The sequence below is a fragment of the Cynocephalus volans genome, chromosome 6 (assembly GCF_027409185.1).
Source record: "Cynocephalus volans isolate mCynVol1 chromosome 6, mCynVol1.pri, whole genome shotgun sequence".
Classification (NCBI taxonomy): domain Eukaryota; kingdom Metazoa; phylum Chordata; class Mammalia; order Dermoptera; family Cynocephalidae; genus Cynocephalus; species Cynocephalus volans.
Genome location: NC_084465.1, coordinates 99,215,069 through 99,240,161, shown reverse-complemented (window position 1 = coordinate 99,240,161; position 25,093 = coordinate 99,215,069). Strand labels below are relative to the sequence as shown.

General features: G+C 50.8%; 1 protein-coding gene across 3 annotated transcripts in view; it reads left to right on the top strand.

Moving 5' to 3' along the window:
• Positions 1 to 4,711: 4,711 nt before the first annotated feature.
• Positions 4,712 to 25,093, top strand: part of SRL (sarcalumenin) — a 36,152-nt gene continuing 15,770 nt past the window's right edge. The window contains exon 1 of one of the 3 annotated variants that reach the window (XM_063101190.1): positions 4,712 to 4,790. In XM_063101190.1, the coding sequence (XP_062957260.1) occupies positions 4,730 to 4,790 (61 nt within the window). In that variant the 5' untranslated portion in view covers positions 4,712 to 4,729. Of the gene's footprint in view, positions 4,791 to 22,534; positions 23,087 to 25,093 lie in introns of those variants that run through there. The other 2 variants (XM_063101191.1, XM_063101189.1) reach the window with 2 other exon arrangements.

Sequence of the window (25,093 nt, the reverse complement as noted above, 5' to 3'; positions counted from 1 at the left end):
GCTGTTGTAAATAGAGCTGCAATAAACATGGGAGTGCAGGTATCTCTTTGACATGGTGCTTTCCTTTCCTTTAGGTATATACCCAGCAGCAGAATTGCTGGATCTTATGGCAGTTCTATCTGAAGTTGTTTAAAGGAATCTCCATACCGTTTTCCATAATGGCTCCACCAATTTACAGCCCCATCAATAGTGTAGGAGGGTTCCCTTTTCTCCACAGCCTCATCAGCATTTGTCGTTCTCTGTCTTTTTGATAATAGCTAGTCTAAGTGGGGTGAGATGGTATCTTAATTTTTTTTTTTTTTAAAGATGACCAGTAAGGGGATCTTAACCCTTGACTTGGTGTTGTCAGCACCACGCTCTCCCAAGTGAGCTAACTGGCTATCCCTACATAGGGATCCGAACCCATGACCTTGGTGTTATCAGCACCACACTCTCCCAAGTGAGCCATGCGCCGGCCCTTAATATGGTTTTGATTTGCATTTCCCTGATGCTGAGTGATGTTGAACATTTTTTTCATTTGTCTGTGGCCATTTGTGTGTCTTCCTTTGAGAAATGCCTATTCAGCTCCTTTGCCCATTTTTTAACCGGGTCATTTGTTTTTTTACTGTTTAATTGTTTGAGTTCCTTGTATATTCTGGATATTAATCCTTTGTCAGATGCGTAGTTTGCAAATATTTCCTCCCATTCCGTAGGTTGTCTTTTTGCTCTGTTAATTGTTTCCTTTGCTGTGCAGAAGCTTTGATATAATAGTTTACTTTTAGTAAATAGTAATAGTAGTTTTATATAATCCCGTTTACTTTTCCTTTTGTTGCCTGTGCTTTGGTGGTCATATTCATAAAATGTTCGCCCAGTTCTACTTCCTGAAGTGTTTCCCCTGTGTTTTCTTTTAGGAGCTTTATAGTTTCAGGTCTTATATTTAAGTCTTTAATCCATTTTGAGTTCATTTTGGTGTATGGTGAGAGGTACAGGTCTACTTTTGTTCTTCTACATATGGATGTCCAGTTTTCCTAGCACCATTTATTGGAGAGGCAATCTCTTCCCCAGTGTATATTCTTGGTGGCTTTGTTGAAGATCAGTTGACTGTAGGTTTGTGGGTTGATTTCTGGATTCTCTGTTCTGTTTCATTGGTCCAAGTCTGTTTTTATGCCAGTACCATGGTGTTTTGATAATTATAGCTTTGTAGTATAGTTTGAAAACAGGTAGTGTTATGCCTCCAGCTTTATTTTATTTTTTGTTCAAGATTGCTTTTGCTGTTTGGGGTCTTTTGTTGTTCCATATGAACATTAGGATTGTTTTTTCTATTTCTCTGAAGAATGTTGTTGGCATTTAATCATTTTAAATGTACAGTTCAGTGGCATTAAGTACCTTCACAATGTTGCATAATTATCACCACCATCCATCTCCAGAACTTTTTCTTCATCCCAAACAGAAACTGTGTACCCATTAAACACTAACTCTTTGTCCCTCCTTCCCTAGCTCCTGGTAACTGCTATTCTTCTTTCTGTCTCTGTGAATTTGGCTATTCTAGGTAGCTCATATAAATGAAATCATACAATATTTATCTCTTATGGACTGAATTGTGTCCCCCTCAAAATTCTTATGAAACCTAACTCTCAGTGCTCAGAATGTGACTATATTTGGAGACAGGGCCTTTAAAGAGGTAGTTAAAATGAGGTCATTGGGGTAGGCCCTAATCCAATATGATTGGTGTCCTTATAAGAAGGGGAGATTAGGACACAGACAACACACAGAGGGATGACCGTGTGAAGACACAGGGAGAAGACATTGTTTACAGCCAAGGAGAGAGGTCTCAGAAGAAAGCACACCTACTCATACCTTGATCTTGGACTCTGAGCCTCCAGAATTGTGAGAAAACAAATTTCTGTTGTTTAAATCACCCAGTCTGTGGTGTTTTGTTATGGAAGCCCCAGCAAACTCATACATTGTCCTTTTGTGTCTGGCTTTTTTCGCTTAAGCATGACATGTTCAAGGTTCATCCATGTTGTAGCATGTATTAGTTTCATTTCCTTTTATGGTGGACTAATAGTCCATTGTATGCATATATCACATTGTGTTTACCCACTCATCTGCTGGTGGACTCTTGGCTTGCTTCCATCTCTTGGCTGCTGTGGATGGTGCTGCTATGAACATGGATGTGCAAGGATCTATTCGGTACTGCAAATGGGGTGTCTTTCAACCTAAGCAGTGCTGGGTTCACCCTTCCCTGCCCATCTGGGTTTGTCTTCTTGTAGCTTGCTTTGATGCTTCAGCCTCAAAGAGGTAACCGTTGGACATGAGGTCAGCCTTCAGACGCATAGACCTCGGCCCCCTTTTCCTGATGTGGTAATACCTCTCTGACCCTGATGGTGTTAACTTAGGTTGATGGGAAAAGTCATGGGTTTATGAGTTAGACAGATCTGGGCTCAAATCCAGGTAACTCCATTCCTAGTTGAGTGATGTTGAACAATTACTTCACCTCCCTGACCCTTAGTCTCTTCTTTGTGAATGGTGAGAATATGCCCACCACGCATTACACATAAGGCACCTGGCACAGAGTAGATACTTCATTTTCTTTTAGTCCCTTTTCTCTCGGTTGGTGTCCAACTGTTACCTCTTCCCCTACAGCAAGACCCTCCCCAAGCCATGCACATGGATTGGAAGATTCATTACTGGTGTGTTAGGGTTCTCCAGAGAAACAGAGCCAATAAAGCATACATTTAAAGAGAGAAATTGTGGGAGCTGGCAAGTCCACGATTTGCAGGGATGCTGGCAGGCTGGAAGTTCCAGCAAGAGTTGATGTCGTGATGATGAGTCTGATGATGGTCAGTCTGAGGGCAGAATTTCTTCCTCCTCAGGGAGCCTCAGTCTTTTCTCTTAAGGCCTTTGACTGATTGGATGAGGCCCGTGCACGTTATGAAGGGTGATCTGCTTTCCTAAAAGTCTGCTGTTTTACATGTTAAAAATACCTTTGCAGCAACATCCAGATTGGTGTTTGACCATACAAATGGCAGCAAAGCTCAGCCAAGTTGACACATAAAATGAACCATCTCAATTGGTAACATGTTAGTTCTCTTCAAACTGATCCATAGATTCATTGTAATCCCAATTCAAATCCAAGAAGGCTTTTTAAAAAAAATCGACAGACTGATTCTTAAAGTTTATGTGGAGGTGCAGAAGAAGTAGAATTTTGTCTGTCTAGTATTCTGAAAGAGAAAAGCAAAGTTGGAGGATTCGTACTACTTGATTTCTAGACTTATTAGGAGGTCACAGAAAATCAAGCCAGTGTATTAGCAAAAGGATAAACGCATACATCAATAGAACAGATTATAGTCCAGAAATAGATTCACACATGTATGGTCAGTTGATTTTCAAAAAATCGTCTTGTAGACAAATGTTCATAGCAGCTTTATTTGTAATAGCCCAAGCTTGGAAACAACCCACACGTTCAATAGGTGACTGAATAACAAATTGTGGTCTGTCCATACAATGGACCGCTACTTAATAATAAAAAGAAATGCATTATTGATACACACTACAACACTGATAAATCTCAGGATAATTTCACTGAGTGAAAGAAGCAGATAAAAAAGAACATACGGTATGATTCCATGTATAGCAAAATCCAGGGAATGCAAACTGGTGCGTATTGACGGAAAACTGATCAGTGATGGGGGGGAAGGGGTAGGACAGAGGGTCTCTGAAGGGACATGAGGAAAAATTGGGGGGTGAGGAATCTGGTCACTATCTTGACTGTGGTGATGGCTGCACAGTTAAATACCTGTGTCAGATTTATCAAATTGCACCCTTTACCCACGTGTCATTTGTTGTATGTCAACATACCTCCATAGGGCTGTTTAAGAAAATGTCAAGCATCTCACACATAACAGATGTGTAATTTACATTGAGTTCCTTTCCTCCAGGGCCCACTGCTACCTCCTCCCTTCCCATTGTCACTGTTCCTGCTGGCCAGATAAGCCAGAGGCTGCATTCTCCCAGCTTCTCACTCTCGGGGCTGCCACACTCTCCTAGGGAAATTGCATCAAACAGCACTTTGCAGAGGCAACAGAACTTTCTGGAACCCCTACGCCATTGGAAATGGATCTCTATTGCTCCACCCTCTGACTTACATACCAACCCCAGCCCCACTTGGTGTCCCCTTTTCCCTCTGGTCAGCATTCTCTCTCTTCCAGAGGCCAAGGAAGATCAGGCTCCCAGCCTTCAACCTCAAAGAGCAGGGGGCACAGGTTTTCCTGAACTGACCGTCAGCTGGAGCATGTATCAGTGCCTATCAAATAGGACCTCTTATTTGCCCTACAACTCCTTCCTTCCAATGGAGGCATGTCAAGGCCCCTGACCTGCCCTAGACGTTAAGGTCAAGTTAGAGCAACTTCTGGGATGATTCGGGCTCCTATCTCCTAGACCTTAGCCTGGAGGCTGCCTCACTTTACTTCTGTTACCCCAGCCCTGTTATCTGTACCATGTAATCCCCGGGCTGCTAGCGGGGAGAGTCCAGCCCCGGGCCCTGCCTTTCAGGGCCTGGCAGCTGGGACAGTCACAGCAGCCACTGGGACTCTGTGAGCCTGCTGGGGTCTGGGCCTCTTCCCCATCACGTCCGCCCAGTTGCCCTAGTGACTGTGTGACCCTTCTCCCCCCGCGGCTGCCTGCCGCTGCCACCCGCGCCGCCGTATAAATAGAGGCGTGGAGCAGCTGGCCTCTCTTGGCAGTCACCATGAGGGCGCTGGTCCTGCTCTGCTGCTTTGTGGTCTCGCTTCTGCTCTCGGGACAAGCAGGTAGGCCCCCACCCTGGCACTGTCCAGGCCCACACTGTGCCCTCAGCCCTCCCTTGGGCTTTCTGTGTCATGGTGGGTGGATGGCTGGTCTCACCTAATCACCCTTCTCTCCAGGGCCCTGGGCCACAGAGCAAGAGCCAGGTGCCCAGGGGAACTGGGGGACAGTTAGGGACCTGGGGGAAGGCCAGAGGAAGAAGAAGCAGCAACCGAGAGAGCCCTAGGCCAGGGGCCAGAGAGGAGGGTCTGGCCTGTAGATGCTGGGAAAGGGTACCCCAAAAGTCAAGACTGGAGGGGCCTCTGAGACAGACCACAGAACATCATCTTGGAGCTGGAGGTCATTCGAGTGACCCTCCCCCAGTGGGAGGTGGGGCGGAGGCCTTAAGTCCAGCTGGAGACCCGGGCTTGCATGACGCAGGACAGAGGGACACCATGGGCAAAGCTGGGGAGCGTTTTGGGAATAGTGGGATGGTGTGGGAATTGGTGTGGGATAGGACTGGAAATTGAGTCAGTGGTTGGGCTGGAAACAGAACTGGACATGGGGTTTGGAAGGGGACTGGGACCTGTTCTGGCGTGGAGCCTGTGTGGGGCGGGGGCTTTCATCAGAACGGGCTCAGCTTTGTGTGCAGGGCTTTCCTTTGGCGTCTCAGCACTTCGTAGCAGAGCTGGTGGCTTGGGTTGCAGCATGGGGGTTATTTATAGGTTGTGGAGCGGACACCGGATCATTTTGCCACCTCTCTGGTTCCTAAGACTCTTGGAGCTGGGTTTGCCTTGGGGATGCTTCAGGGAAGTGCTCTGAGGATCCCCCTAGGAATCGAGGACTCCCCACTTGGTCTTTTTATGACTCGGCAGCAGTCATTACCTGGCCCAGCCCTGTCTTTGCACATGGGGCTGTGGGGGCCCAGAGTTCAGTCTCTCAAGTCTTTGAGGTTCTGTCCCTTGAGAACAGGGGCTGTGAGGGTACAGTCCCAGCAAGGAGAACAAAAGCCATTCCTCCAGGGGCCAGGCCCATAGGATGGGGGGCTCCGGCCCTCACATGTGCTGCTGGGCCCTGCCCTTGTCTGTCCTTGAGTTAATTTGGGCTCTGCGGGGCTGCTGTGGCTGGAGTAGTGAGTATTCCAAGTGGCTGTCAGGTGGCTAAGTATGGAAACAGCCGTGTAATTGGATCCTGAGCCCCAAGCCACCCTCTCCCTCTCGCAGCCCCTCCTCTGCTGGGCCCAGCCCCAGCTGCCACCTCGAGCAGCTTCCACATAGCAGGGCCCCAGGAATTTTTAGCCTTTTAGGGACATCCTTCATCTTTCCTCCCACGGAGGGAACTGGACATGTGGAATGTTCCACAGGCCTTGCTGGAGGCTCTGTCCCTGGGGAAAGGAGGCAGGCAGGTGCTTTGTGCAAAGGTCCTATCTTGGCACCCTCCCTTCCTGGGCTCTGCAGTGTGCGTCTGCCCAGGACCATCTCCCAGTATGGAAGCTCTCCTGCCCCCTCAATCCTGCTCACACTTGGGCTGTGTGTTTTATCCCCCCTAGTGGGTTTTATCACTGTTCTGCTCCAGTTGTAGATTGTATACCCAAGAGGATGGCTTCCTCCTGCACTAACTGGAAGGTTCCTACCCACAAGGTGGCTTCCCTATACCTCCAAAGTGACAGTCCTTCCTAGTGGCTGGTTTCCCCTCAGAATTGTGCCACTGGTAAATGCCACCCTACCCAAAGGTAGTGTCTTTGCTCCTGAGTTCCACCACCCTATCCTGTTTCCCTCCCCCCTTCCTGCCCACCTCCCAGGATGGGGACCCTGCAGAGCTTCTCTTCTTTCTTCTATCCCCCATGTTGCTCCAGGGTTGCTCTGGACAGGGGTGATGGTTGTGCAGCCTCCGCTCATCTCCCTGTGAGGAGACCAAGTGCCCCCCCACCCCCAGCCATCCATCACCAGCACCTGTGCCAGGCCTCAGATGGAGCAGCCAGGCCCCTGTCACCAGACACCTCCCCAGTCCCCACCTCCAACCTGCTGTCTCCAGTCCTTTGTAATTTGCAGGGTCCTCCTCTGTCTGGGGGACCTGGCTTGGGGATCGGCCTGCTCAAGGACTCGGGGAAAGGATCCTAGAGATGGCTGGCCAGTCTCCTCATTGTCCAGATGAGGGAAGGAGATCTAGAGTTGAGTCAGGCAGGAACGCAGGCCAGCTGTTTTCACCCACCCAAGATTTCCCTTCCTCTACCCACCTGCCTCTCCCAGACAGACCCGGCCCGGACTCTTAGCGCCCTCTGCCTGCCGGGTGAGTGGAAAGGGGAGGGATAAGGGCCGTGCTTCTGGCCCCCTGACTCCCCAGATAGTGGGGTGGGTGCGGGGTGCTGAGGAACCATTTCTTTGGGCGTTTATTGATAAAGGTTGAATTTGGGATATCTTTGCTGGCTGCCTGTGGTCCTTCCTGTTGCTCGATACGGAGACTAGGGACTGGGATTCTGTGGGTGTTCATCATCGTTCCTTCTCCACGTCCAGCCCAGCCCTGGTGTGCAGAACTGCCAATCTGCTCTGTGCACCCGGGCTTGCCCATCTGTGAGCACCCATGAGAGATGAGGGTGCCGGGTGACCATCAGGGAGCACCTTCTCCACCTGCTCCTCACCCACCCCAGGCTGGGAAAGAGGACAGGGCAGCCCTGCTGTCATGATCCACCCTGGGGAGGGCTGCTACAAGAAGGTGGTGAGCTCAGGGGGCTTGGGGAGAGAGCAGACCCCAGAAGCCTTTCCAGCCCCCTGAAGCTGCGTCCCCAGCTCGCCCCCTGACTCCTAGTTTGGCGCGGCTGGACGGGCCCATAGGGAGCTAGTCTGTGAACTATGCATCCCCCCCCCAAAAAGTGACACCTTGCTGGGTAGCCTTTGGAACTGCAGTTTAGGAAGTGCTGGTTTGTCCCACATCCGGGTGTTACAGTGAAGGTCACACGGCTAGTTCATGGTGGGCCAGAGCTGGAATTCAGGTCTCTTCACTCCCTGGCCAGTGCTCTTTCCTTTATTCCCTTGAGAGAGGTCCAGATGAGGCCATTTGGTGCTTACATGGGTATGGTGCACTGGGACACAGACTAATTCCTGTGGACACAGAAGGAAGATGGTGTTTCTGCTCTTTGACCCTGCTGCCTGAGGGGCTGAGGACAGGGCTCGTGCATCCTGGCGGGAAGTGTGGGGTCCGTACTGTGGGCAGCTGGGGTGGGGTACCCAGGCTTAGCTTGCTGTCCTGGGCACATGCCCTCTCCTCCACACCAAATCTAGCCTCCTCATGGCACAACCCCTGATGTGTTAATTTTGCTCAAGTGCGCAAAGCTTTTCAATTCAAGCACGTTGCTGCGTTTTATCATTCGTGAGCTCATCCCATATTTATGGCAACCCTACTACTTGTGAAGTACAGTCCTAGGGGGACTCAGATAGGCACTTTGTCCTGGTGTGCTTGCAGTCCGGAAGGGGACCTCATAGCTGTCCCTGTGCAAATAAGATGCACAGAAGTGTCCTGAGGGAGGTGCAGGAAAAGGGAGGTGGGATTGAGGGAAAATGGAGGTTAACTTGAGCTGAGTGGATCAGGAAATGTTTTACAGATGAGGGAACATTGGAGCTGGGCCTCGAAGAAAGTAGGATTCAGACATGGAAGGATGGCAGGAAGGGAGTTTCAGGGAAAGGGAACAGGATGAGCCCATACATGGAGCCAGAAGAATGGGGTGGTGGGCTGGTCGGTTAGCTCAACTGGTTAGAGTGCAGTGCTGATGACAACAGCAAGGTCAAGGGTTCAGATCCCTGTCCTGCCCAGCCACCAAAAAAAAAAGGGAAGAAGAAGAAGTATGGGGCTCTATCAAGAAGCAGGAGAGGGGACCCTTGCTCTGTCTCAGATAAGGGCGGGCACAGGGAAGTGGGGGCAGAGGGCGTCTGTTTGGGAGGTGAGGCTGGGGCTTGAGTGTTACGTCGTTGAGGAGGAGGGCTGTATTCTGCGGTCCCTGGTAGCCACAAATCCCTCTGGCAGTTGTTGGTGGGAAGGAGGAGGTGGAGGAGAGACTGATTAGTCACTGTGTCAGGAATGCAGGTGAGAGGGCGTGGCCTGGGGGGATGGGAAGGGAGAGAGAGGGCGGACTCCACCAGTAGCTGGAGCCTTCTCAACCTGGCGAGCTAGGCAGGGAGGGAGCTCTTACAGGTTTCGTTTAGGTGACTGGAGGAATGATCTCGCCAGAAAAAGACACCAGGAATATAGGAGAGAATAAGTTTTAAAAGTTCAATTTGGGACATTGTGAACGTCAGGTGCCAGTGGGACGTTCGGATGGAGATATTTAGCAGTCATTACAAAGGTGGGATTGGAGCTCAGGCATCTAGAAACGAGATTCGTGATGTAAAGATGAGGACGATGCTATGAGGACACCAAGGGAGAGAGATGCAGAGAGAGAGAAAGAAGAGATTCAAGGACCGAACCTTGAGGAATGCTGGATTTGGGGAGTAGGAAGAGAAAAAAGATAGTAAATGAATTTCAGAAAGGCAGGAAGGGATCCAAGATGAGACTGTGACCAGGAAGCCAAGGTAAGGGACATCTTCTAAAACAAGGGGCAGCCAATGGGATTAAATATCACAGAGATGCAGAGGAAGACAAGGTGCTGATTTTCACAACCAGGAGGTCACTGATGGATTATGAGGGGTTTAAGAGTATTTAGTGAGGATGTGCAGGCCACATATTTAGACACAGAGACTTTTAAAAGTTAAGTTTGGAGGGATAAAGGCCAGTACCAGTGAGCAGGGGCAGATGCATTCACAGAGGAAGAAAACATCTTTTTCCAACACTAGAGAAGACTGAGTGTGTCTATGAGCCAATGGGGAAGGAGCCTGTGGAGAGAGATTGAAGAATACTGGGCAGAGATGAGATCTCAGCTTTGGGAGGGTAGAGAAGGTCTGAGCGTCTTGTGGGGAGACGTCAGGTAAACACTCAGCAGCCCGGTGCCAGCCAGGGAGCTAAGCCAGGGAATGAGGCTTGTGGATCCTGGTCTACACTGAGGATGCTGCAGAGGGTGTGGAAAGCCACAGAGGAGAAGGAACCAGCATCATCTTCCCAAGAGCCCTGGGAGATGGAACTCGGGGTGCTCTGGGTGTATGGTACCGATGGCAGGGCTGAGACCAGCTCCTGGTCTCCAGTGCTGGAGAATAACTGGGCAGATCTGAGAGAGAGCTGGGAGGGGAAGTTAAGGAAGGATGAATGTTTTCATCACAATAAACTTTGGAGAGCCTGCCCCCTCACGCCAGAGTGCTGTAGAGAGCAAGGGGCAAAATTAGACTCCAAGTGCTACCATCAGAGATGGTGACATTACTCAACAAATGTCTATCACATCTACAGTGGGGAAAGCACCATGTTCTGACTCCATCAGGATTAGTTGTTTTGCAGAAATTGGCGAGGGAGGCACATGGCCCGAGTTACCTGGATGGTGACCTCGGGTCTCATTCTTCCTCATAGAGTGGAGACGGGAGCCCAGCCCCGGTCTCCCCCTTGGTGTGCTCCCGGCTGTGGGGCCTGTACTTTGCTCGTGGCCCATTGGCGGGGCTCCCTTTGGGATGAAGGGGGTGAGTAAGAAGGACGAGCTGACGGGCTCCTGGCCTCACCTGACTTCTCAGGCAAGGTTTAGAGCCAGGAGAAGCCCATCTTCAGTGTCTGCATCCTCTCTGTTTGTCTCCTTTGTTCCCTCTTGGTGTCTCCCTTCCCTGCCACCGCTGTTGGCAACCTGTTCTGTCTCCCACTCCCTGCTGACTCTGAAACTCATTGCAATGGGGAGCTGATGGCCCAACAGCTTGGAAGGCAGCTATGCTCACCACTATACCACCAACGCAGCCCAACAGCTTGGACTGTCACTTTCCCAAGTCACTCTGTTCAAAAGGATCTAGAAGATTTTAGCTCAAGCAATGCATCTCTAAGGTGGAATTTCCCATTGCTTTGGTGGGCAAGGTCTCTGAGGAGCCTGGATTCCCTGTGCAAAGGAGCTGAGATATAGAGTAGGGATTTTTCACCTAGTCCTGAGTGAATGAGTGAGTGAATGAATGAATGGATCAGAGCCATGGTGAATGCAGCTGTAGGGCTGCAAAATTGGGTTGCCCAGTGCTCATCCCAGCCTGGTGTACGCAGCAGGAGGCAGAAGTGGTGGGTACAATTCCACAATGGGACAGGTCAGATTTAGCTGTTTCTGGAGATTGATCTGTTCGCTGGTCTATGTCAGGCTGTGCTGGGACTTCCTCTAGGATCAGGCAGTCCTGTCCCATCTGGTTTCAGCCTCATCCCTCTCCAGCCCAGAAGGTGGTCTTACTCAGAGTCCAGCTCCCAGGCACATCTCCACCTTGGGGACATACCTGCTACTTGTCACCAACTCCTCCCTCACAGAGGACTCCTGGAACTGTCCAATCAGAATGAAAGTGCTAGAATTAAATGTAACCATGTATTAAATTTAATTAATAATCAGAATTAAATCAGAATTTAATAAAAGATTTAATAAACAAGCAGGATTAAATCAGAACTTGATTTAATCAGATTAAAGTGCCTGAGCTATTAGGAGGTCAGCCATTCATACCTCCAGCCCAGGGCCTTACCGTAGCCTGTCTCCCTCCAGTTCTTCTCTGGCTGATGTGCCACCCTGGGGGTGGGGTGAGGCTGTGTGGCCAAAGTCCCAGTTCTAAGGGTGTGACAAGACCACAGTGCCATCCCAGAAGCCTGTTTTTCCTGAGGTCACACATCAGGACCATGGAAACCATAGTCACTGTTGCTGTGCCCAGCTCCAGATCCCAGGCCTGAAAGTGTTCTGGGTGGGACATTGGCCCACCCGGGGTGGGCTCTCCTGGCTCATTGCAAGGGTGCTAACAAATGGGAAGAGGCTTTGCTCCCCCTCCCCCTTCTCTCTTATAACCTTGAGAGCCCTGACACGTCTTCCAATTCCAAGCATTTAAGAGCACAGAATGAATGCGGACCATGTGGCAGCCCTGAGGAGTGAAGAGGGACTCAGCGCAGAGTCTTGAAGAAAGGGGAGATGTGGCCCTCCTTGGGAAGCCCACCCTTAGGTCGGGGAAAGCAGGATGGGCTCGGAGTAAGGGTGGGGGCACGATGTGATCAGAAGGAAGCGGGAGAATGCGACACACATTCAGATTGGGATGCTTCATGAACTTGAGGGGGCAGAGAGTGTGTGGTGTGTAACAAGAGATGGGGGTATATTTGAGGCAGAGGTGGGGTCCCCCCGGTGAGGCCTAGCTCTCAGCCCCTTGTCAGCCCTGTGAGGTCCTGGCTGGCTGCACCATGCAGGCAGGAACGGGCTGTGTCTCTGCTCCCAGGATCTGACCTCCTATTTGGGGAGATGACACACACTGAAAAAAAATGTAACTAACACCCACCCCCAGCAACCTACGCTCTGGTTGGAGTTCAGAAGATGACTGGGAAGGTTGGCCTCTTGGAGGGGCAGGGTTTCAGCCGGACTTGGAGGAAGGGGATGATTGCTGGACTGTCCCAGGACTGTCCCTGAGAGGACAGGCAGCTGTGCTTTGGTTGAATTCTCTCATACCGCAGCATTGACACTCAGTGCAGCGTTGGGCTCGCTGACGGTGTCTGACGACGTCTAATGAATGAGCAGAGGATTTGTGCAGGCAGAGATATCCAAAGATGGTGATCAAAGCCAGGAGGTGGGGAATTGCAGAGCGTGGCCCTGGCAGGGATGGGATGAGACCAGCTCTGGCTAGAATGTGGGGCTCATGATAGGGGGAGATGAGGCTTCCCTGATGGGTTGGGCCAGTGGAGAGGGTCTTGAATGCCAGGCCAAGTGGCTCCCCCAGGCCCTCAGTGGACTCCAGCCTGATCCCCTTCTGGCTAGTCCCTCCCTTTTCTCCTCCCTCTCAGATATTTTTGGATCCTTCTAGAGCAGGGACTGCACTCTGAGCTCAAACAGGTGCAGGCAAAGTCTGACCTGGAGTTCTGGGCTTGCAGGAAGTGGGTTGCACTGGGAGCTCAGCCCAGAACTAAGCCAGGGGAGAGCCCTGGGGTGTGGGAGCCCCTTCCCCTCACCCACCGGGTCACTGCCAAAACAGCGGCCCCTAGTCCTCCTCCAAGCTGCTATTCGGTCAGGACCTAGGCCAGCCCAGTTGCCGCCCATAGAATTTTCCCTAGATGGCAATAGGAAAAGGCTGGACAAGGCCTTTCCCTTGGAAAATACATCTCTGGCATGCATCTGGTTTACACAGCATTTAGTCTGGCAAGGCCTACCTGTACACCTGCTTCTGCCAGAGCAGCCTCGAGCCAATTCGTTGGCTACTTAGTTTTTCCTGCATTCCTTCCTACCCTCATTCCGAGTGTCAGGTGGTAGAAGATTGCTTATTTTTCCAGCACTTACCCAAGGAGTCAAGAGACCAGGAGTGTTCTCTGGGACCTGGGAAGGGGTCTGGAAAAAATCGAGAATGGGTCAAGCACTCACCCTGCCCTGGGGGAAACCATTCCATGCTCAGGCTCCCTGTATAATGAGCTTGGGTACAAGCTGTGACAGTAATAGGAATCTGGTGGCAAACCCACCTCTTTCCCCTGTCTTTTCCTGCCTCGGCTTCCTTTCCGTAGTGGTGGTTAGACTGGTGGGCACTTCCCTGAGTCTCCCTCTCCTGACGCTGCCCACACAGAGGCAGAGCAGTGGAAGCACCAGGATCCAGGGACCGAGCAAGCACTGGCTTTGTCACAAGTGAGCCACCAAGCCCCTTACCTTCCCTGCATCTGTTTCTTCCCCTGTAAAATAGAGACAATAACACTTGCCCTGTTTACAGCATGGGCTGTTACGTGACTAAAGGAAGGAAACATCGATCAGAAAAATATTTTAAGAAAATATTTAAAATATTTTTGATCAGACACTTTTTAAGGTTGAAGGATGATGACTGTAGGTCATCACTGTTGTGTGTATGCTGTGACTTGACTTTTCCCACCAGTTTCCCCAAATATCACAAAACATGAACGACTGGGAACATGCATCGACATTTCTGCTCCTGCTCAGGACTGTTAATATCCTTGGGATTCTCTGTCCTCAAAGAGCTTACAAACTAGGAGGGGGATGGTTCACACTCGTGATATGAATAGAGAACCATATAAGGCAGATGCGATCAGGGGCTAAAAATAAACAGCCTGGGAGTGCAGAGAAAGGGGGAGCAGTTATTGGGGGAGGCTGTGGGGAGGGGGAGCTGGGTTTCGGAGACTGTAGATCCCAGGACGGTAGGGGCAGGGAGACTGGGGTCTTGGGGCTGCTGAAAACACAACCACTTACTGTGGGAAAATTGTTGTGAAGATTTCATAGGGCCAGGCTTAGGTGCCAGTTCCTATATTCCTTTACTGTGACTACTGTCACAAATTACCACAAACTTGGAGGCTTAAAACAACAGAGATATATTCTCTGACAGTCCTAGGGGCCAGAAGTTGGAAATCAAGGTGTGGGCAGAGCCATGTTCCCTCTGAAGGCTCTAGGGGAGGATCCTTCCTTGCCTCTTCCAGCTTCTTGTGGCTGCCAGCAATCCTTGGCTTTCCTTGGCCTGTAGCCTTGTCATTCCAATCTCTGCCTCTGTCATCATGTGGCACTCTCCCCTGATTGTGCATCTCCCTGTGTCCTCTCATCATATAAGGACATTGAGGACTTTGGATTTAGGGACCACCTTAATCCAGTATGACCTCATCTTAACTAACTATGTCTGCAAAGACCTTATTTCCAAATAAGATCATGTTCTGAGGTTCTGGGTGGACATGAATTTGGGGGGACACTATTTGACCTACTACTGTTCTTTAGCCCTGGACCCCAGAATGCTTAGCACTTACAGTCTCTCAGTGGATAATTCTTGTCTTTCTCTTAGGTGATAGTCTTCTACCAGGCAGAGGTGGAACCTGTTTTCTTGGTCCCCTCTGGTCCCACCGTCCACTCGATGACCCATTGGCTAATTTGGAGCTCTGCTGACACAACTAGGGCAAGCGTGTTGAATGAATGGTTGGATGGCTGGCTGGGGGCAGAGAATTCCAGGAGGGAGCCACCCAGCCTAGCCTGTGGGGAGAATTTACCAGCTCCTATGGTATATGCCCGAGATGTGGAGCAAGTTAGAGGGGTCAAGTCCTGGGGACAGGACGTCTGGTTCCTGGATGGTCTGAGAAGCTGGGAGCCCAGCAGCAGCTTGCTCTGAAACCTCAGGCTCAGCTCTCCTCCTGCATGCATGCGCCCCTGCACCTAGCCCCTAAAAGTCTTAGCCCCTGGGCACAGCAGGAGCCAAGCAGAAAGCGGAGACATCTCCTAATCCTGTGCAGAAGCTACTTGGAACAGGAACTTCTGAGTGAATCCTCCGGGAGCATTGCTGAGAGGTTCATATTCTTATGGCCCCTCCTTGCTGGCAGCAGGGCCCCCGCTGGAAGGGCAGGGTAGCAGGGTCTTCTCACTGTGGGTGGCAGGGGTGCCCAGCCCAGAGTCTGCGGTGTCTGCGTAGCACTTGAAGCTGGTTGCTGTGGCTCATCCTGGTTCTGGAGGGGAACAGGGCTGAGGAACCTGGTTTCCACCTCACCCTAGCCCAGGGTCTTCAAGCCTTTTCAGAAGTATTCACCCACCATCAGAGAGGCCTCAGCCAAGGAACCCCATCTGCACTCTTGAGCCTGGCGTTCTGGTGTCTCCTTCATCTGGCTCTGTCCCATCCTCCTAACCACAGCCACTGTTCCCTGTGCACACCCGGCTTGGCTCTTGCAGTGTCTGACCCCACATGACCTGGCCCTTATGAGCCCCTACGCTGAGCCCTCGAGCCCATGTCCCCACTCAGGCACTGGGACTCTGCTGCCGGGCGGTTAGTTCTTTCTTCCTGCCTGCTCACCTCCCCACTCCAACCAGGTCCTAATGTCTTTAAGGGGAGGGTCTTCCATTCAGTTCAGTTCATTCGGTTGTCACATGATCATAGGCTGGGAAGGCAGCTCTTCCTAGGACCCTTTAATCACATGAAAAGTAGGCCTGGAGGTGTTAAGTGACTTGGCCTGAGGACACACTGCTCATTGGCACTTCTGGTTTTGAATCTTGGTCCTCTCCTGTCTTCTGGAACTCTTTCCCACTGAGTTGAGGGAAGGTCTTCCATTTTGCCATATCCATCATCCATCCATCCACCCATCCATCTCCCATCCATCCATCTGTCTCCCATCCATCCATACATCTCGCATCCACCCATCCATCTCCCATCCATCCATCCATCCATCTCCCATCCACCCATCCATCCATCCATCTCCCATCCTTCCATCCATCTCCTATCCATCCATCTACCCATTTCCCATCCACTCATTCATCTATCTCCCATCCATCTATCCATCTCCCATCCATCCATCTGTCTCCCATCCATCCATCAATCTCCCATCCACCCATCTATTTCCCATCCAGCCATCCATCCATCTCCCATCCATCCATCCATCCATTTCCCATCCATCCATCCATCCATCTCACATTCATCCATCCGTCTCCCATCCACCCATCCATCCATCCATCTCACATTCATCCATCCATCCATTCATCCACGGATAGGATCTCCTATCCACTCATTCACCCATGTCCAATCCATCCATTCATCTCCCATCCTTCCATCCATCTCCCAACCATCCATCTGTCCATCTCCCATCCATTCATCCATCTATCTCCTGTCCATCCATCCATCTCCCATCCATCCATCCATTTCCCATCCATCCATCCATCCATCTGTCTCCCATCCATCCATTCATCCATTTCCCATCTGTCCATCCATCCATCTGTCTCCCATCCATCCATTCATCCATTTCCCATCCATTCATCCATCCATTTCCCATCCATCCATCTGTCCATCCATCTCCCATCCATCCATCTGTCCATCCATCTCCCATCCATCCATCTGTCCACTTCCTATCCATGCAGACATCCATCCAACCATCTCCCATCCGTCCATCCATCCATCCAACCAATGGCTGTTTTAGGTACTGGGGATACAAAATCCCTGACATATAGGAAGCCAAGTAAGTAAGTTATATAGTTTATTAAAAGGTGGCAGATGCAATGGAGAAAAATAAACTAGGGAAGACAGATGGGGAAGGCTGATTGGGAGACAGTATTCAATAGGGTGGTCAGGGAAGGCCTTGCAGAGAAGGTGACATGAAATAAAGACTTGTAAGAGGAAGGAGGGAGCCAGGCTGTTGTCCAGGAAGAGCATTATCAGCAGAAAGCACAGTGAGACAAGAGGGAGCCTGGAGTGGTCCAGGAAGAGCAAGTCCAGCTGGACAGGGCAGACGAGATGCATTCTGACTGAAGGAGAAGCAGGGGTCAGAGGGTGTGGCCTCTAGGTCCCCATAGAACTTTGGCTTCACCTTTGTGTGAGATGGGAGCCATTAGAGGGTGTTCACAGAGGAGGAATGTCACGGTGGGTGCAGAGCTCGGGTAGGGGCGATTTCAACAATCCAGGGCCAGAGAGCTAGCAGGGGAGGTGGTATGAAATGGTTAGACTGAGGGTATATTTCAAAGGTAGACAACAGGTTTAATTAAGGTTTTAGAGACAGAAAAGCACTGAACATGCTTTATTTTTTTTAAGCAGCTTTATTGCGATATAATTCACATACATATAATTTTACCGTTTACAATTCGATAGTTTTTTGTATATTCACAGATATATGCAAACATCAGCACAGTCAATTTGAGAACACTTTTCATCACCTCAAAAAGAAACCCTGTACCCCTTAGCATTCCCTATCCCCCCCACCACTCCTACCCTTACCCCAGGCAACCGCCAATCTGCTTTCTGTCTCTATGCATTTGCCTGTCCTGGACTTTCATGTAAATGGAATCACACAGTATGTGACCTTCTGTGTCTGGCTTCTTTCACTTAGCATCTTGTTTTCTAGGTTCATCTATGCAGTAGCATGGATCTGTTCCTTTTATGGCTGAGAAATATCCCATTTGTGGATGGACTACATTCTGTTTTTCCATTCATCTGTTGATGGATATTTGGGTTGTTTCCACGTTTTGGCTATTACAAATCATGCTGCTATACACATCAGTGTACAGTACAGGTTTTTGTGTAGAAGTATGTTTGGGGGACGTTTTAATATTAGGAATATCTCATACATTTCTAGTACTATCTTTCAGTATTCCATCATATGTTGCTTGAGCCTCACACACTCTGGCGTGTAGCAGGTCCGTGATCAATAGTAGTGGAATGAAGGCATGACAAGCCCGTGTGGGTGTTTTTCTTCTCCATTTTAATCTGATGTGACAAGCCTTGCTCGAGGTCCCACTGCTGATCACAGAGCAAACCCAGGCTCCCGACTCTTTTCTTCCCATGGCTCCCTTCCTTCTCTCCTCTTCTTCCTGCAGTGACACTGGGGTCCCCAGGGCCCCTGCCCCACTGGGCAGCTCAGCCTGACCACAAGGGTTCTTCTGTCTGTGGGCAGGTTCTGGGAGGGTCGCCCCCTGATGCCCCTGTCTCTTTGTGCTCTCCTGGGAGTGTCCCTGGCAGGGAAGTGAGGCCAGCTGTACCCCAGACTTGTGATGGACCCCAGAGCTGAGGGGCCTCAGCCACTGTTGGCTGCCTGTGGCCTTGGAGGTGGATCATAGCTCAGAATGGGGTCCCAGGGGAAGGGCTGGTGCAGCCTCATGCAGGTGGGTTCCACCCTTTGCAACCCGTGGGTCTCTTGGAAAACGGACATAGGTTGACTCCCCCTCCCCAATATGAAGGTGTCCTTATGGGAAAAGAAAAGACACGGACAGAGAGGAGAAGGCCTCGTGAAGACAGAGATGGGAGGATGTGGCCACAGGCCGAGGAGTGCTGGCAACACCAGAAGCTAGAGAGGTAGGAAAGACCCTCTCCTACAGATTGCAGGGGCAGTGGGGCCCTGCTGACACCTGGATTTCAGACTCTGGCCTCCAGCACTGTGAGACTTAAAACATTTCCATTGTTTTAAGTCACTGAGTTTGTGACTAAGAACTGATCTCATGAGCTCTTGTGCAATCAACTATCCTTTGTCTCTTGGGGATAATGACAGCAAGACCCTCCCTGCATTCTGGAGACACCGGGAATACTGCAGACCTAATGGTGAATGAAGGGAGCTTAAACCTCATCCTGAGTCCTTCCTAAAATCCCCACATAGAGCTGTGCTCAGGGGGCCAGCCTGACATCAGATCCATGGTGGGCATCCTTGATACAGCCCTCAGCTTTGGGAGCAGATGAGCTCCTGTCCCAGGAGCACCCGGACCCAGGGACAGGGCTAGATGTGAGCATGAAAAGGTTAGAGATGTCAGGGAGAAAAGGAAGCCATATTTGTCTGAAAACCCCCGTGTGGAGACCACAGGTGAGGAACAGGAGACGTTGGTTTAGTCCCACCTTTGCCCCAATCTCTTGGTGACTTGTGGGAGGTTCTCTTTCTTCTCTGGGCCTTGGTTTTCTCATCTGTGAAATGAAAGTGTTGGGCTAGTTAATTTCTACATTTCTTTTCAGTTCTAGAAGCTTCTAATGTAAAAATGAGCATAAGGATGAATAATAACACGAGTTTTGGGGCCATGAATGTAAGGACTCAGAAGCAGAGCCCATCTGTTGTGGATTTGGTGACACAGGCTGGGAAAGAAGGTGGAAAAATCTGGGCTCTTGATGCCCGAAGAGCAGTTTTTCCAGAACGTTTTATGGGCCAGGGCAACCAGGGCAGAATATTTGTGTATTGTCACTGCCCTGGCTTGTGACCTTCCTCCTTAACCAACTCTTAGACCAGGGAATGGGCGGCTTCTCTGCTCTTCTTGGCAGTTGGGGACGAGAGCTGCTCAGGACGCCTCACCACTGAGCAGGTGGCCGGGCTGGTACCAGTCACCTGGCATTCTGGGCTCAGCACGTTCTCTCACCTGGCTCTGCTGCCTGGGGGCAGAGCTGCCGGTGGTGAGAGAGAAGAAGGGGCCGCATAGGCTCTTCCAAGCCACAAACACATGAGCTCTAATTTCGTTTGAGCGGGATAAGCAAAGCGCCAGTTGAGTGGGGCTAGAACTTCTGTGCGGCTCAGTCCCAGCCTGGTTCCCAAGGCCGAGTCTTTCCAAAGGGCTTATTTTGCTCTCTGTGTTCACTTATGACGAGGATGATGAGGTCACGCAGCACTGCCTCCGATTGTAGGGCCCTTTTGGAGCATCTTGAAGGGCCCTTACTGGTTCTCTGCCTGTAGACAGGGCCTTTCGCCCATTCTCAGAAGGATGTGGTCCTTGTGACCAGATCTGTTGAACCACCCCCCCGAGCGTGCATTTGTGTTGGGGGTGAAGTGCGGGGTCACCTTCCTTCAGAGGCTGGATGGAAGGGAAGTTTCTGGGTGAGCCAGGGCTGACGGCAGCCGGAGGCAGGGACTGCAGGAGTTAACACTGGGCTCAGCAGGACAAGCTCTTGGCCCTGGGAGTGTTGACAGCTCAGGCCCATTCCTGTTTCCAGACCAGCTGGAGCCTCAGAAAGGGAGCTGGGTTACCCCCAGGGCCTGAGCTGCTGGTGGCTGGCCACAGGGGAGAAAGAGCCTAGGCGGAAAGACCCTCTTGGCCCCTAATGGAGCCCCCAGACCCAGAAGGTCAAAAGGAGCAGAGGGAAGGGGGAGCCAGCGGGGCTCTTGTCTGAAGCTGGTACTGTTTTGGCCCACTTGGTGAATTGGGATTTGGCTTGGCGTCTTTGTGCTTCTAGGAAATAATGATTGTTATACTTGACATTTGCTGAATGCTTTTAAACATCCCCTGATGTTTAATACACTCTGAGGGGGTTGACAAAGCGGCTACAGTTATCTGCATTTTATGGGCAAATAAAGTTGGGTGCAGGGAGGGTAACAACAGCCCAAGGTCAAATAGCTGGTTAGTAAAACTGCAAGGGCCACAGCCCAGTGCTTCTGACTTCCCAGTGCATCCAGAGGGATCAGCTCTCTCCCGAGGGCCAGAGCCTTCTCAGTCCACCACACGGGCAAAGGAAGGCACAGACATGGTCCCAACCCAGGCTAGAGAAGGTGTCAGATCCATTTCCCAAGCTCCAGCCTCCCTGGGGTGGGAATGGGGTGGATCTGTCATTATTCCTTTTACCTGCCAAGCTTGAGATAGCTCTAATGGGGGACCTAGAGGGAGCCACACTCCTCGGTTTCCTAGTGGGTCCCTCCCTGCCTGGTTCCCAGAAGTTTAACCACCAGCCCTCCCCAGCAGCTCCTCCCCCCAGATCCCAGGGAGATTCGGTTTCTTCTTTGGGCTGGGAGGTGGGACAGCGGGAAAGCCAGCCACCTGCCTCAGCCTGTCTCAGAATCCAGCCTGCATCCCTTTCCTTCTCCTGCCGTGCTCAGCCCCTTTGGAGGGAGGAAGTATCACCTGACTCCTCCTTTAAGGATTTCTGCCCACTTCCTGCACGCTGATCTCTGGAGAAACTGGGTGCTCAACAGAGCATCCCTTGTAAAAATCAATTCACATGCAGGGGTTGGGACTTTATGTTTTGCTTCTTCCAAAGGGGTGTATCTTTCAAAAGCAAATGATCCAAGCATTAGGGACAAGCGTGTACATATACGAAGGTCATGGGATTTCCAGCAGTCTCTCTCTGTACCTCCCAAATCAAAAATTCCTAGGAATTGGGGGTTGTGGGGAGGGGAGAGTGAAGTTATTTTGTTGATTCTCTGGACTTGATGGGTTAAAAACAATTGTGTTGAAATCTCAAGCCATCTTTTTTAAAAGGAGGAAGAAGAGCATGGACTGAGCAGTTGCTTTCCTAAGGCAGACTTAGCCCCTCTCATTGGCTGAGCCTGAGTGGGGGGTGGGGGGAGGAAGAGGACATAGCCCAGTACCGGGAAAGCTCGTGAGATGTGGCGTCGGTGGGGAGCTGGGTTCAAGAAGCAGCCACTACCAACCAGCCTTGCTAGCCCTGTGGCCTTGGGATAAGCACTTGTTGGGGTTTTAAGATTTTGCCCATTAGTGAAATCAAACTAGTTGGTCTGTGACAGGGTCCCTTTTGACCCCCAAATTGCAAGATTCTCTTTCATTGCTACCTTTGTCATTGTATCCTGTCCCCTAGGTGAATCATCTGGGGGCTAGAGTCCAGCCAGGGACAAGCTGTCCTGGTGGGATTAGCCTTGACTTTAGGAGCTTGTCCAGATAGCCAAAGAAACCTTCCAAGAGTGGCTGCTTTGGTCACTGCACCCTTGTCTGGGGGAAGAGGTAAAGACCAAGAGGATGGTGAGGGAGGGTCTCAGGGGTCATGGGAGGATAGACAAACCTTCCTCTGGCAAGCACTTCCTTCCAGGTCCTCATGGGTCTCGGCCTTCTGCAGAGTTGTCTGAAGCTTCATCCAAGAAGTGGGAATGGGGGGTCCCAAGTGGTGAATATTTACTCTGTAGAATAAGGTGAAGATAAAATGTGAGGCTAGAAGAGCCACTGACTCACATTTGCCCATCCAGGAGTGTTCAGAGACAAGGACTAGAACAAGGAAGGGCCAGGCTGCCTGCCCCGGCTGCACTTGAGACACAGCCTGCGAGAAGCCGGAATATGGGGGGCTCCTCTGCATGCCAAGACTGGTATTCCTGACTCTCTTGGACTGATGTATCCAGGTGCAGAATTGTAAAGTGATTCCCCACTCCCTCAGGACTTTATTACTGGTGACTCATTTGCATAACCATGTCTGAGTAATGGACAAAGGTATTTTACTTACTGTGACTTTGGACTCCATAGTTTCAGTGCAAATGGATGAGAAGTCATGTGGAAAAACAATCTCGGCAAGTCCTTGTTACAAACGTCTGTGAAGGAGACTTGGACGGATTGGAATACAGTTTGCATTCTGTTCCGTGAAGGCACTGAATTTATTCAGTGGGCTCAAAACAGATCAACAAAACAAAAGATCTTGAGTTCTGACCTCTATTCTCCTGATCTCCAGTTTCAGCTTCCAGACAGAGGACGCCCTGGCACTTGGCACTGAGGCTGGCTTAGTGTGCTGGTTCTCAAACATTAGTGTTCTTTAGACTCACCTGTGAAACACACAAGTCCATACTGACCAGCCCCAGAGACTGGACATCTGCGCTTGAAAAGCTCTGCAGGTCACACATGCCACTCCACTCGGGCCAGGGAGTGTTGCTGCATTTCTCGGCCTGAGTTCTATCCCATCTCTGGAATGACCTGTTGAGCAAACAACTTATCTTTCCTGTGTCTGTTGCCTCATTCCAAGAGAGGTTCATCATCCCAGCGTTTTCTGCCTCAGAGGGCTGCTAGGAGGATCAAAGAAGAATCAGAGCATGAAACTACCTTGGAAACATGGAGTACTACATGAGGGCAAGATATCATCTAGCTCAGAGCCTGGTATAGTGGATCACAGAGCAAAAAGATGCTGGAAGGGGGGCTTCTTGAGATGTTGGTGAAAATGGTCAAGAGGGGGCTAGAAAAAGATACTTTTACAGAGGAGCAGGGGGAGGACAGAAGCAGGGCTTGTCAATCTCCCTCCATCCCTTCCTCTTCAAACAGTAGGGCAGACAGATCCCAGGATGGCAGGAGGTATAGAGGCGGTGGCTAAATCCCAGCTGTTTCATCTTCCCCCACCCCCTTAGCCACTGCTATTAGACCCTAGAGCTTCACAGGACATGGTTTGTAAACTACTGGGGAGCAGAAAGACCTCTAGAGCGAGGGCCATGGACTTGGGCTCTACCCCAACCCTACCTCAACCTTGGACAAGTCTCTGAATCTCCCTGGCCAGAGCTTCCTCCTTTACAGTTGGATTCCCCAAAGCCCTTGGCAACTCCACAACTCCCTGAGTCCATGTGAAAGTGCTTTGGAATGAGTTAGGAGCTGAAGAAAAAAATCAGGGTGTTTGGTTGGTGGTGGAGAGAGGAGAGGGGAACCAAGACATCTTGGAGGATGTGGGGCTGGCAGGAGCCCCTGAAAGGCTGGCTCCCAAAGAAAGGTGTTGGGAGAGACGCAGGGCTGGTTTGCGCTGTGCTCTGCCTGGGGTACAGCCTGCTGGGGCACTCAGGCCTTCCTGTGGTCTCCGGGGCTGAGCTGAGGACCTGTTATTCATGTGCCCTGATGTCAGCGCCTAGGCCTGTCCAGGGCCGAGGCAGCTGCTTGGCAGCAGCACATACAGTATGGTACATCATGTCCTGGGATAGACCAGGACTCATCTTCCCAGGACTCAACCCATCCAGGGTGTCCAGGGTCCTCTGCACCCTCCCCACACTTCCTGCTCCAGGGGCCAAAGGGGGCTTTGGCAAGAAGCCAGGGGAGGGGGGGTGAGGAGGGAGGGGAAGGCACCAGCCTTCGATTTCACAGAATTGAACTGAGTGTAATCAGAGGCTCCCGAAGCCTCTGATTGTTCCCCCTAGAGGAGGAAGAGGCCCAATGGCACAGCTGCTTCCTGGGGATGGAGCACTGGGCCCAATGAGACAGCTTGTTTCATTGAGACACTTTCTGTCAGAGAAGTTATTTTTAGCCTGGGAAGAAAGGTCACTGGGCATGCAACCATCACCCTCAGTCTTTTTCACTCCAAATTGTTTAGCAGGAGGTCAGGGGCAGCTTGACACTAAGTTGTAAAAAGCAGGGAGAGGTATCAATGTAAATGTGTATACACACATGCATGCACCTTACTTCCTGTCCAGGGACCAGGAATGGAAATACGTGTCAGCATGAAGGTCATGGTAAACCCCCAACATCTGAGATCCTCACCCCCCTAGGGACTATGCAGCCCTCTCACTCCAACCAGGGACAGAGGGTCTTTTGAGACTATCAGAAATGTTACAGGATTTTGGGGCCGGCCCGTGGCTCACTCGGGAGAGTGCGGTGCTGATAACACCAAGGCCCCGGGTTCGGATCCCATATACGGATGGCCGGTTCGCTAACTGGCTGAGCGTGGTGCTGACAACACCAAGTCAAGGGTTAAGATCCCCTTACCGGTCATCTTTTAAAAAAAAAAAAAAAAGAAATGTTACAGGATTTTAGACCTCGAGTCTGATCACCACCATCACCATCGTCATCATCAACAATATCATCAACAGTATCATCATCATCATCACCACCACCATCACAATCATCATCATCATCTTCATCATTATTGTCAGACTGCAACAGGGGCTGGTGGATAGGGCTGGATTCCCCAGAGGAGAGGCCTGTTCTGAGGGCAAATGCCAGGGCCTGGGAGACCCACCCCAACTTGAGAGCCCCCAGTGGGCACCCTCCCAGTGGGGAGGGGCTGGGAGCAGAAGCCTTGGAGTCAGGATTACATAGTTTAGCAGTTGCAGTGGTTTGCAATGTTGTGCATTAGAATTACCTAAGAATTTTTTAAAAGTCCTGATGCTGAGGCTACACCCCAGGCTATTT